At 34.9% G+C, this 13,738-nt stretch overlaps 1 protein-coding gene across 4 annotated transcripts in view; it reads right to left on the bottom strand.

Moving 5' to 3' along the window:
• Positions 1 to 677: 677 nt before the first annotated feature.
• LOC131048089 (histone-lysine N-methyltransferase TRX1) overlaps positions 678 to 13,738 on the bottom strand; it is a 78,205-nt gene continuing 65,144 nt past the window's right edge. Inside the window, exons 20-26 of one of the 4 annotated variants that reach the window (XR_009106357.2) lie at positions 13,105 to 13,166; positions 12,902 to 12,979; positions 5,882 to 5,977; positions 5,587 to 5,690; positions 1,665 to 1,849; positions 1,382 to 1,536; positions 678 to 1,203 (exon numbers count right to left, since the gene is read on the bottom strand). Coding sequence is in view for 2 of the 4 variants with exons in the window: in XM_057981948.2 (XP_057837931.2) it covers positions 1,699 to 1,849; positions 5,587 to 5,690; positions 5,882 to 5,977; positions 12,902 to 12,979; positions 13,105 to 13,166 (491 nt within the window). In the remaining 2 variants the exon portion in view is untranslated. Of the gene's footprint in view, positions 1,537 to 1,664; positions 1,850 to 5,586; positions 5,691 to 5,881; positions 5,978 to 12,901; positions 12,980 to 13,104; positions 13,167 to 13,738 lie in introns of all 4 variants that reach the window. The other 3 variants (XR_009106356.2, XM_057981948.2, XM_057981947.2) reach the window with 3 other exon arrangements.

Raw genomic sequence — 13,738 nt, 5'->3', positions numbered from 1 at the left:
AAAATATTTGTAAACGAAAAGCAATATAAAAAATTGGAGTCTATTAGTGCACTTTTTTGTTTGTTTTAGCCATCGTCAACTAGATATCAATACTTGAGGGAAAAACAAATATAATTCATGCGATACATCTAAGAGACTTGTATGGGGAGTTTCCCAATTTCAAAGAGCCACTTCCAAGAGACATTGAGATGTAAAGAAAATTTACCTGAAATCTCCTTCCTTATGTATGGAGACATCCCCATATGTGTTCTTGATACAGAAAATAAATACTCAAGATAAAAGTTTTCGGGTAACTACGAGTATGGTTTTAAATTGATTAGATTCTAAATTCTAAACATTATGTTCACAATTATAGGGGGGTTCAAGATCATGTAGATTTTATATGCTTGCAATTTTTAAAATTCCTTCATGGAAAAACATAGTATTTAAAATGAATCAGAAACTTGTAAAGTTGCCATTTTTTGTGTCAAACTTAAATACAAAAGCACTCTTGAGAAAAACGTCCATATTCTGTGTGAAGAAAGCCAAACTCAAAGACAAGATGCATGCAATAAAGTATTGTATGTTAAATAGTTCATGATATTGATGCACGGATTCAGCTTCCATGAAGTTTCATATAATGGAAAGAATAACAACTGTCAGAAAGCAGCTCAAACCAGAACAAAACAACAAAACTGTTAAGATGAAAACTTGGAGAACAAATCAATAGATGGAATTACTAATCATACATTTTACATGCGCAATAAATGTTGCAAAACTCTCATTGGGTGTCACTCCACTTTCTAGAAGAGCAGATTCAGTAGTTGGATGTGTTTCTTCTTTTCAATCTGGGTGTAGTTGTACTCAAAATTACCCACGATTATATGCTCTTTACCTTCTTATATTATACTGAGACAGAAGAAGACTGCATCCAAATGCCAAATAGGTATAACATTCCAAAATCATGGACTGCAACCATTCACCACCTTTAGCAACAAGCAGTTTCAAAGCCCTGGCTTTGGCTAATATCCTTAACATCCCTTTTTATCAGCTCAAAGGTAATCAGCAATTTCAATTACCAAGAGGCTTTCACAAAGTTGATGTTACAAAGGGCTTAAAAGACAGCACGCTTTTCCCAAGTTGATGTTCTAAATCTCAATGGAAGCCATTACAACCTTTCCCCATGTTGATGTTATTTGTATATAGAAGCGGGACATGATTCTTCTGCAATACAAAAACTTCTCAATGAATAACCATTTTCAGTAGCTCAAACTTAAAATGTAGAGAATTGAATGTCAATAAATTGTCCTCAACAGACATGATATACAGTCCCATTAACATAAAGAAACTGCATATCAAACATTATCTTAATAGTAAACTGATTATACTTCAGTATCCGCACCCTCATTTTAGTCCCTCTTCATCAGAGCTGTTCTCTTAACATATGGGGCACAAATATTAACCACTACGGACTATGTAAGCTGTGAACTCCAAGATTTTTGAAAAAACAACTGGATAAATGACCATATAGTGAAAGATCTGCAAATAACAATCCAACTGACATGGAACGAGTTAGTGTCCTGAAACTAATAAAGTCATTTGGTTTGAAATAATTTTTGGTATAAAAAGGAAATTCCTACAAGAATAAACCCTTCTGTTATGTTCTACACATAAAGTTTGCCAACCTGAAAGTAATCACTGCATTTGATCAAGTTCTTTTCATTCACAATCGTCAGGTGTCCAGTCAGTTAATTCCCTGCGTGGCACACTGATTGTTCCTACTTGCTCCTCGTTGTCATTAACATTGACAATTCCACGGCATCTTGGGAAGCCACAATAGCAAGCTAACTGTTCATCTATAGAGAAAAATCTGGAAAATAATGCCAATCCATAAGAAAAAAGTAAATAAACAAATTATGACTTGCCCAACAATCTTATGAGGTTACCATGTAGTTGCATAGAGCATTTAGGCAATTCTCTAAAATTTGAAATTTCATTAAAGCAGTAGAAACAGATGCATGCACTATTTCTTGCTTATAAATCAAATGATACAAGATAGTGTTACACAGCTAAATAGCAATTATCTCCATATATAACACAAACTAGTGATACTTAGTAAAGGAAATAAGGAAACTATATAAGTTCATAAATCAATTGAATAAGCAATGATTGTTTGAAGCTCTTTGAGTGTAAGTCTCATATGAGTCTCTGACATACAAACACAAACAAGGTTTGAAAAATCAAAGTAAAGATTCACATGGCAGAGGACCAAATATGGTATTGCAAAGATACATATCTGCCCGTGTTTCATAACTGAGTGAATGGATTTTAGGAATTATAGGGTAAAATAAAGACATGACATTATATCAGGAACCTAAGGAAAATTTACGCTGACATTTTGCGTTCTTTGCCAAGTTTAAGCAAATGACAATGATAACAAATTATTCCAAAAGGAATATAATAACTCTAAATCCATGCTCCTTGTAGATTGATACAACAATAAACATGACATCATTAGTAATACCTCCCTAATTGTGCTAGATCAGTATGTGTTCTTTGAGTAAAAATCCTCGCTGAAATAAAAATATTCTTCTACTACAGTTCAACAGGTAGTGAAAATTGTTCTCAGGCTTGGCCAGGTAAGGTATATGGATGCATGGCCCTTCTTTCAAAGACACAAGGCAGAATTTAGGAATGTGGAGTTTTCAAGAGAGTAGAAAAAAAAGGTTGTTGCATAGCCATTTAGAGTGATAAATAGGTCAGGAATTGTGGGGACCTGCTTGGAAAAAAAAAAATCTTCAATTTGATGACATCAAAATAGAAGAGGATTGTGAAGCAGTGCCCTTGACTTTGAGTAGGGTTGCATAGCTTTGATGGAGTTTATCCCAGCAAATCTAGCTTGTTCGTCCATCTCAAGTGCTATTAGGGTTTTGAATTCCTGAGTTCCCTTGCATTTTAGCGTGAAATATGTTTTTTTTTAATCAGTAATTATATTGGGAAATTGTTATACGTCCATAGAATTTGGTGTCATCAGCTCAACATGAAGCTGAAGGGCATTCAGATTATCCTTCCTGTGGTGCTTTGATATATTTTGAAGTGTTTTCCATGGCAAGACCAACAAGTACAAAAGATCACCTCGAATCCCAAAGCCTTAGTTGAAATTTGAAACAATTTTTCATGGACAAGATGTTTGTCACCAAAGATAAGAGAAAAAATTGTGTCCATCTTCACATACAAACAAATTTAACAAATGGAATGAAGTAAAAGCTGCTAGAATACCACCAGGAAGAAGACGTCTATGAAAGAAAGGATTCCACCTAAGAAAATGAAAAGTAATAAGACGAACCAAAAGTCCTAAAAACTAGGAACAAAAAGGACAGGATCCATGTCACCAAAAAAAATGCAAAGGCTATACGAGAACACAGCTAATCACAGGTATTCATAGAAGAAATGATATCTGAACTTTGTAGGATGAAACACCACTAAATAATCTCCTTAACAGAATCTTACAATGTGCCCAAAATGGCTGGGTTGGGAGGGATCAATGGAGTTATCTTAGATTGTGGTTACTGTGTCTTCTTTATCCATCCACAGACAAAATTCTCCTAGAGGTCACAAAACTATTCATATTGAGCCTTGGCATGTCTTTGGGATCCTGGCTTCATGCAAAAGCAATTGGTCATCCCAAAAACTTAGTTACAAGATTTGATGTTTTAGGGGGGGATAACTCACTATGCTGTAATTATTCTGTACTTTATCTTTTAATAAATCTTAAGCTCAGTGGAACTAGACCTCGTTTAGCCACTAGCTCCCTATTAGCCATAAATTAATAAGCTTCTCATTCCATGAGTTGACACATGCAATATATTCTATTTTTGTACCTTTGTACAAGTGGCATTGCATGATTTCTCTCTCATCATGTTTCTTATACCATTATTGATTATATTTTTATTTTATTCATACTATTCTAGAGTGTTCGACATGTATAGTTGCAACCAGCTCCTATTCTTCCTTGATCTCAATGTGTATATTACTATATTCATATCCCTGGACTGGTACTCATTGAGCATAATTAATCCAACTTGATGAATTTTACAATATATATGTGGTGAGAATGAAAATTTTATAGAATTTTGTGTGCCTCTGTGAGAAAAAAGGCAAAGAAATATTTAATCACTCTTAATTGTGAAGATTGATGTCTGGGACATGGCCTTGTGGAGAAAAAGGGCTACGAAACTCTGATTGAAGAAATGGAATAAAGAGAAATCTAAAGTTGTTTGTCTCATGGTCTCTGAGAAAAATGTGTTGATCTTGGAGTCTGAAAATCTTTGTACCATGACAATCTTTCTCAATCCAAAGCTGACCAGAACACATTCTATCACTATAAGGTGGAAATCCAAGACTATAAATAATTAAGGCCTTCAAAAATTTAGAGAAAAGGGTCCTCAGAAAAGTAAAACTTACTATTGAGACAGTACACATCCCTCAAGAATAGTTTCAACTCATCTCTATGGATTCCAAGAGCATTTGAGACAGTGAGCATCCCTACTTTACTCCAATAGAGCTTCGACCAAAGTCAAAATGGCCATGCACAGTCTTAAATGGTCCAACAAGTCTCGTCAATCTCATTAAAGCAATAATTAGTCCCATTCTAACCCCAACTTCTAAAAGAGGCAGTGTTTGAAAAGTAAGCCAAAGGCTTTTCACTAGTTCAAAAGATAGCAATAAATTTGAAATTTTAACTTAGCTTCTTCAATAATAGTGTCAATTTTTTAAAGATTAATGCTTCAATGCTTTCCTGTACGGTTGTACCCTCTACCCTGATCTCGTAACTGAACTATTTTTACATACATAGAATGAATCCTACAACACCAAATGCCTAATCTACACTTACTATAAAGGATCAAACGAATCAGAAAAACTTTCTTTGTCTGTTAACTTCATGCTATGTGATCTTAAGAAATGCATGACCATAGTTCATCATCACCTGAGCACCCCTTCACAAGGCTGCTTGTATTCATAATTTAGTCTTATTTGATAACGGAGAAAAGTAACTAATTTTGGCATTAATGTGTGCTCATATGCAAATTAAAGTTCAGACCTTGAAGGTGAAGCTAGATATCAGCCTAAGGCAACAACTCTAGATGTTTTATTCCCCCTGCCTGTACAACAAAGAAATGAAAATCCTAGTCTTTGACATATTCTAAAGCAACTACTTTAGTTTACCATTGCCTGGTAGAACTTAATAAAATATCCAATTCTATTCTATCAAAAGCAACCAATGGAAAGGCAACTGCAACATGACAAGCATGCCATTAAAAGTTGAAGTTAGTATTATGCTGAAGAAGCAAGCAAAAGAAACTCATATCAAAAGGGGACCTACACATGTCATAGAACAATTTTAGAGATTTAGTTATAGATTCTGTTTGCTTGTGTGCATTTCAAAATAAGAAATAAATGTTTAATTAGAAATCACAAAATCTATTCATAATCATAAGCTAGTCAAGTTATCGTGGTATTTCTCTCTTGTCAATCTCTCATTTTCTTGTTTACTTTTGTGCATGTCAAGAAAAAGCATTGATGTTTAACAGAACACCATGCACATACCTGTAATCATAAGTCAGTTCTTCCCATTGCTTTATATCTCGTTTCGCAAATATAATGATGCGGTCTTCACCACATACATTAATGGCCCTTGAATAACAGTTAGGCTGTTCATTATGGCAAATTTATAAATCAGTTATAATTCATGCAATTTAAAAGAAACCCTAGGAACTTGGAGTACAAATTTAAGAAGTTTCAAAACCATAGCCTGGGACACTATTTGAACATGTCTGAACAAGAGCAAATGTTAAACTCTCTGAGATAACAAAATGTTTTCCAAACAGTTTGACATGGCTACCTCACATGAATGATTGATTAGATGAGCAATACTACCAACTCTAGTGGCATCTATGACGCGCTCCTCGTCAATGCGAAACATGTAAGTGCCTGCACCCTGGACAAGCAGCAACAAGATATCAAACATGGAGAATACTATGTATTACATTTATCCAAAGCTAATTTTTCAGGAAGAAGTTCTCAAAACAGAATACTTGAGAATCATACTCAAGAATTAAAACCAAGTACTTAAGTAATAACAGTGCTTTCTATAATGTTAAATTGGCAAGTAAGGTCAATTTAACATATATGCAAAATGGTTTTCAAATTTCAAGCTAAAAATATTAGGAATGCTCCAGAGAATATCCACAAGTATAATTAAATTGAGTAGGCAAAGTGAAGTCCTTTATGATTTTAAATTCCAAAATCATAAATATATTCAAAATGGTTTTCAAATAGCAATAGAGTACAGCTAGCAGAAATAGCACTAAAAAAGCAAAAAGTAGCTACAAGCTATAATTAAACTAAAATCCCATTAATAAAAGGGCATTGCTGGAAAGAGGGACCTCCATGAAAGCAATTACTTTTGCGAAGGGTGGAACAAGCACAGCCAATTGAGTGACAAGCTATTCAATAGAGCATAATGAAATTGATATAGTTCAGATCTCTGTTTGAAAACTTTGCAAACTCAAGAGGTCTCCTAGCATAAGCACCAAGTTAATATGGTACCCAATGATGAGATTAGAGACAACGTTCTCGATAGTTGGAGGTCTACAAGAGTGCAAAGGAGAAGCTCATCTCTTCAACTCATGTAATTCGAAGGAGGGGTAAACAACCAGGTAAAAATAATCCTTTAAGTTTTAGCTCAGTAACTAAAAGTAGAAACTAGAAACTTGAAAGTTTGAACAAGCTCTAAATTTTTTAGTTAATTCAGAATTCTTAAAATAAATTAGTATTAGTTGTAGATTTGTGGTGAAATAGTTATGATGTTGGCATAACAAATCATCTGAGCCTAGCTATTTGTGCTTATTCCCGGCTCTGTAGTGTTTCTAGGTGTGAACACAATTGGAGCCTATTTGAAAGCATTCACACATAGATGAGAGATAGGTTGACCCGAGAGTGCCTCAATAACCTTGTCTTCACCTGGTACAACCTCCACCTTCAAATCAAAAAGGTGGAGGGTCCATCTCATGACAGTATCAACTTGGATAAAATCAATTCTTTTGCTGATTGGACAGTCATAGAAGAACATAAAGATGTCATGTTTACTGTTAAAGATCTTTGGAGAGAGCAGCAGCAGAGTCAGATGCAATGAATGAAATCAAAGTCAATTTTGAGGAAACAATCAGTCCTCATTTTGTTACCGGCTTACCTTCTAGTTCGGGGCCCAAAAGATTTACACTAGGAGGGGCAAGAGGAGGATGTAGATTATATTTGGCTGTTTTTTTAATTTGTGAACAAATCTACTAAAAAAGGTGTTGTTATATAATTATTATTTATAATTTTGTTTGTAATACAATGTATTGTTTGACTTTGAAACTTTGAAATTTTAAATTTTGGGCATTTGAGCATCATATGACATACAATGTTTGACTTTGACAAATGGGAAATCAAATTACACTTTTGTGTTCTCTAAATGCACTAATTTCTATTTTCTTTGTGTAATTATGTTTTCTTTTGTTTTGTTATGTTTTTTGGCCAAGTCCCAAGTCCAAGTCAAATTTTTGGGCTGGTGAGTCCACATTTTCAAACTATGGTTCAGATAAGCCAACAAAGAGCATCTCCATGGAAGCAATTACTTGGGGAATGTGTGGAGTAGGCACAGCCAGTTGAATGATAAGCTAAATCATACAGCAGAACGGACAAGACACAAGTCAATAACACTCTAACACATTGTTGTACCCATTCAAAATTCTTCACATAGTTGTCAACTTTTAAGTCAGCTATTGCCATTCACTGCCTAGTGAACCATAACCAAATTCTTACCTCTTGTGCTCATGAATCTTGTTTTTCTAAGCTCTAATCAGTGTCTTTGCATGGCCAACAAGGGATGTTTTCCAACACATCAAACAAGACAAAGAATGCATTTTTTTTAAGGAAGAAGATGCAAAAATAGTGTACAGCATGAAGATGAACATCCCAATGCATATGAGCACGCCAATACATTGAGTGTCCCAAAATCAATGTTCAAATCAAAAATCAAATATCTAGACCCATGGAGTGCACCAATACACTAGACAGCCAGAAAGTGTTCTTTTAAGTGGCAAAATGGCTTGGTAAGTCAACAACTATTCATATGATCTAAAACATGCTTAAGTGAAAAGTGGAAATGTGGCTTAGAAAGTCAAAAGGTACCTTTTTAATAGAAAAATGACTAAGCAAGTTGAAAAGAAAAAGCGAATAACATCAAAAAAATTGGCATATGCTTGTATTGGAATGCTTCAAAACATAAGTGTCCCACATTCAATGTTGGACATCCCTGTGCATTGGCATGCACCAATACAAAGAGTGTCCTAAAAAGTGAAAACATGACAAGTGGCCCTCCAACACTTTGGAGTGCACCAATACAGAGCATAATAGAAGTTTCAAATGGTAAAAGGTGGACAGTTAGACTAGAGAAACAGGCCAATACAAAGAGCATATTGTAACATCCCCTTCTCAAACGTAATCTATTTGATTACAGTTAGCCTATTTTCTGAGTTCCCGTAGGCTAATTGGTAAGGGAAAGGGGACTCCAAAGATCTTGGAGAGCATAGGTTCAATTTTCTTTGGTTTTTGTTGCTTGCAATGAGCTCAATTTGCAGTGAGGATCGCAATGATACTTTCAAAATGTGTTTTCTGCCTTATTTTTAGAAAGCCACCAAGGTGGCACTCGTCATCATTCTACTGCTTCAATTTCGTCATGACACGCTCAAAATTAGAATCCAATGTCGTTGCAAACTTTTCGCAACTCTGGTGAATTATTTTAATTATTCAATTAAGTTCTAATGTTTTATAATTATTTGATAACTTAAAGTGTAATATCAATTTTTGAAAGATGTTTATGACCCTTAAGTTGGACGCCTAGAAGATCAGGAGCTTTTTTGCATGAAAAAAGTATTAATATTTTTAAGTCATTTGGGTGGGAAAATGTATTAATTTATAATTTCAAATTGAATATTTTCCCTCCAAAAGCTATAAAAGAAGGTTGAGGAATTCATTTGTTCATGTTGTTAATTGATACTATCATGTTGTCAGATTGAACCCGTGAATTCTTCCTCCATCTTCAGAGGATGAAAACCCTCTTTATATTTCTAGTTTAGGATTTGAAAGATAATCCCTAGCTAGAATAGTGCAGTTTCATTCTGGAATCACCTTTGTGCAGATTGAAGCTTCAGTTGTCGCTTCCAACCATGGAGATTTTTTGTCTTTTAGTTTGACTATTTTGGAGAGTTTAGTTTTTGATATCTAGAGTTTGCTTAAAAGTTTCTTGGCAGATTAATCTCTTGCTGGACCATACCATTCAGGAGGGTTTCTTTTCAGTTTTGGGAAGCACATTTGGAGCTGGTTGTGATTTATTGTGTTGCAAACTATGTTAATATGGACTACAGATCTGGCCGCCAGATTCGGAACTGATTTGAAGTGGATTGGGCAAGTGACATTGCTGGTTTGTATGGCCAGGTACAGGCCGTACCATTCCCAGACCTAGGCGTGTGAGCTAAACATTGAATCACCTCTCTTTTGGGGCTCATTCTTGCTTGAAAGTTGGTGTCAATGTTCATGGATGCTGATATAACATTTGGGAAGGTGGTCTTTATCATTTTGGCAGGTTTATGAGTGATACATACACTGGTTGGTCGATATCCAGTTCTGCAAATTGATATCAGACCTGTACAGAAGATAATGACAGCAAGGAACAAGAGTTTTCAGACCTTTGCCAACACATTTACATCATTCACACAAGGTACTTGCTGTAGTTTCCAGTTTGGTGCTTGTTCATGCTATTTGGAGTTATTTCGGAGTTGTTCTATGTCACTGTTATTATCAGCTTTTTAATCAGCAGCTGACCAACTTCTCATTTGATAATAAATATTCTCCTGGACTAATGTTGTAGTGCTTTGGATGGTCATACCGCCAAAGTCATTGCTTTCATCAACTTTGGGTTGTACCAGTGGATGGTAATGCTGCCAATGAATTTATTTTAGTTAATTGTTGATACTTATCCCATTGAACAAGTGGTTTTGTAATTGCCCAGCACTGGAAAACTGGAAAGAGTCTGTTATCTACTTTCAGTTGTATAGGCTTTCCAATGTTAGTGTATGTACCTAGTTATTTACTTTCAATTTAAATAAGCTTTCCCACTGAAAAGTGGATGTGTCATTGCAATTCCCGTTGAATAAGCAGATGTTTACATTTCTGTATTGCATGATGCATCCCACCGAATAAGTGGTTTAGCCGGACTGCCACCTGATGCCTTTCCTTCTCAACAGTTAATTTCCAGTTGATTTGTAATCCTGACAACATATGCTCTCACCTTGCCCTTTCCAAGATCTGGGTGATCAGAAGTGGGAAGGTAGTTGTTATCGTATTTACAGTGAAAGCTAATGTATTTTTAAAACAAAAAAAAAATTGAGGGTGTTTATTACACATACTATGTAAATATTGTAAGAATGTCAAAAAGGGATTGCTTAATGTAGAGGCACGTGCCAATACAAAGAGGATATCGAAAGTTATCACAATGTTAGAATGTGATACCTACACTAGAGGAATGTTTCAATATACTTGAGTGTCCCAAATCAATGTTTAAGTTGAAAAGTGGACATCCCAATGTATTGGCACACACCAATGCATCGAGTGTCCCAAAAATTTGAAAAACAGAAAGTGGCCCTCCAATTCAATTAAACACATCATACCAAAGAGGGCCCACCTTGTCAAAAAAGAATCAAATTTAGTCACTTAGACCCATAAAGTGTGCCTCTCTAAGGGGAGGACCGAAAATTGGAAAGCTTCAAATGAAAAATAACCTTCAGTCTTGTGGTTTGTACCTCTCCAAAGAGTGTTCCAGATTTGCAAACATAAGTAGGACAGAGACTGCTCAAGCATGCACCAAGATAAATGATAGTAAAGTTTTGACGAGTTGTAGTTTTCCAAGGGTTATGAGTCATGACATCAATTATCAAACATCTCCAACAAGGAGCATTACAGATTTTCAAAGTTCTGCATTGTTTGAGAGCCATTCCAGACTTGTTTGGCAGATTTCCTAATATCTATGGCAGAGTTTCAGCGGTAATTTTGTGCTGTTCCAACAGATTATTCATTATATGGCTCTCATTTACGAAGGATAACAGTAGGTCTTGGATTATTCTCAGCATGTTTCAGTCCTCAAGTTGCAAATTTGTTCACAATCAAGATTATTATTTTTTCTACTCTTAATTCAAAGTGCTCTTTGAGGTCAATGATCTGCTATTTTCTTCAAAAAAGATAATGTGGAGGTAGTCATATCCTTGGGTCCCCAGAATACCAAGTTACAGATTTGTCTCATTAAGTGTTTCATCCTTGTAATCATGCATGGTGTATTTTGAGCTTCCCCTTCGAGGGTTTCAAAACACTCAAGTTTACAAATTTTTAAAGAAATCAGATTCAAGTCATCAATTTTTCTCTCTAGGGTGTACATTTTTTCCTTGAGTTATTAGGTTCAAAATGAAGACAAAATTATCTTTGCATCAAAATCATTGTGAGGAACCAACCAACAACACCAGGCAGGCTATTCTTCGCCATTGCTATGATTGATGGACCACTCTTCTTGGATGAACTTTTAGAAGGTTTAAACTTTATCTTAGGACGTTGTATATTTAGCCAAGACCTATTTAAAGCTTTCTCTGTTTTAGATTGCTATGTATTTTGAATTTATTTTGTGATGAAGGCTTGTTTTGTATACAAGCTATTTTTGGTGTAATCGCAGTATGATTTTTATTTATTTTGAATAAATCAAATGTAAATATTGTTAAAAACAATTATAGATAAGTACTATTCGCACTAAGATTGGGGAATGATATTCTTTAAGCCTACTTGCTGTTGTGATTATTGTTCAAGCTTCTTGTGTTGTCTTATGTGTTGATTTGGGACATTGAATAGAAATTAGTGATTGTTGCAGGCTTTCGATTGCACTTTTCATTAACATGGGTGTTGTATCTTTGTAAATTGTATGCAATTTCTATCATTCAATTTATCGGGTCTTGTCTATTGTTTTCAATCCAATTCCATTCTTGTGTTGTACTCATTCTTTTTGGTATCCACTTTTAGCCAAAAAGTGTGAGCATGTGTTAGCTGTCATAGATTAGGTTCATGTCAGTCAAAAAAAATATTAAATCTCTCATGTCTGTAGAAGCATTGATTAGTCTTGTGTGCATGCCTAAGAGTCTAAAACCAAAAGATAAGCAATTTATTTAGTCTATTTGCAATGCACGCTCAAAAACCAGAGATTCAACATGTACATATTGTAGAAAGAAAGAGGTTGTTTCCTTAAGTTCTAGGGTTTAGTTTAGTTTTTAGCTGCAAGGGAGCTTCCCATTCTAATTCAAAGAAAGGTTTTAAATCACTCATTGCTCCATTTTGTGTTGTCTTGAAAGAGACAAATTTAAATTCTAACAGTTTTTCAACAAGACATGAGTGAATGACAATCCGCATCAAGCTAATAAGATGTTCAGACAAACAACCAAGGAGGAGCTTCAAGTAAACAATTACTTTGACAAACTGTGCAGGAGGTACAGCCTGTTTAGTGATAAGCTGTATCACAGCAGAAAGGAGTCGATAATAGATATAGTTGCATTTCAAACAGAATTTCGGAAGCTAGAAAAAACAATATTGTCCTCACTGCAGTTTTCATAAGCTGAGAGACAATTCAGATGAATGAAATTTCTATGGATGCACAGAGAGTTGACCATTTGAAACCCTGATAGCGCTCAAAAAACATCCATAGAAGTCACAAGAAACTTTAAATGTAATTAAGGATAAAAGATAAAAATAATAACAGAAAATCATTACAAATAAAGAATATACTTACAACTAAGGAATTATATATGAAATGCTCTCTAATATCTGCAATAATTGGCCTGACAATCTCCCCAGTGTATTCAATGACCTGAATCATAACAATCGGGCAAATTTTATACTGACCTCTATAAGGACAGAACAACAGTTATATTAAAATTGAGAGTAAATGAGAATTAAAATTTTCATGACCAATATATATTCTAAACAACATACCATGTCCCCTGCTTTGTGTGGTTGTTTTGCAAAAATACCAAACCCATGTATACCTGATTTTCCTACAGAATCAGATTAAAATGCTGAGGTTTAGTCCACATAAATTTCAATAGAAATAGCTAGGCATACCTCTGTCACAAATGCACATACACACTGAATTTCCTTTCTAGAAAATTTTAATGAGCACATAGGCATGACACCAATTGTACACTTCAGAAATCAGCTTTCCCAGCATTAAATGATGCACAGAATTATTTATATTTTGCCTCCAGGAACAGTTGATTACAATGATAATTCTAGCATTCACCCAACCTACCTAGTTTGTCAATCTGAAATAAGCATGGTTTTGGTATAAGTATATAAATAAAAAGTCAAAGTCAGCCCAGCTATACAAAAGGAATGAAAAGCAGCACCTTCTAGGTTTTGTAAAAATCAAAATAGGAAGGAAGAGCAATATCATGATCTCATGAAACAGGTGATTACTTGAATCATGTAATTCGAAGATCAATACCAAAGCCATAGTAATATCAGTTTCACTGTTCATTCAGCATTCTGCACATTGGTAATATCATAGTACTGTTACATCACTTACACTGAAACCTGTGTTACTGGTTTGCAGCATGTGGCCCGCCAG

The sequence above is a fragment of the Cryptomeria japonica genome, chromosome 10, assembly GCF_030272615.1.
Source record: "Cryptomeria japonica chromosome 10, Sugi_1.0, whole genome shotgun sequence".
NCBI lineage: Eukaryota > Viridiplantae > Streptophyta > Pinopsida > Cupressales > Cupressaceae > Cryptomeria > Cryptomeria japonica.
This window is presented reverse-complemented; position numbering and strand designations above follow the sequence as displayed.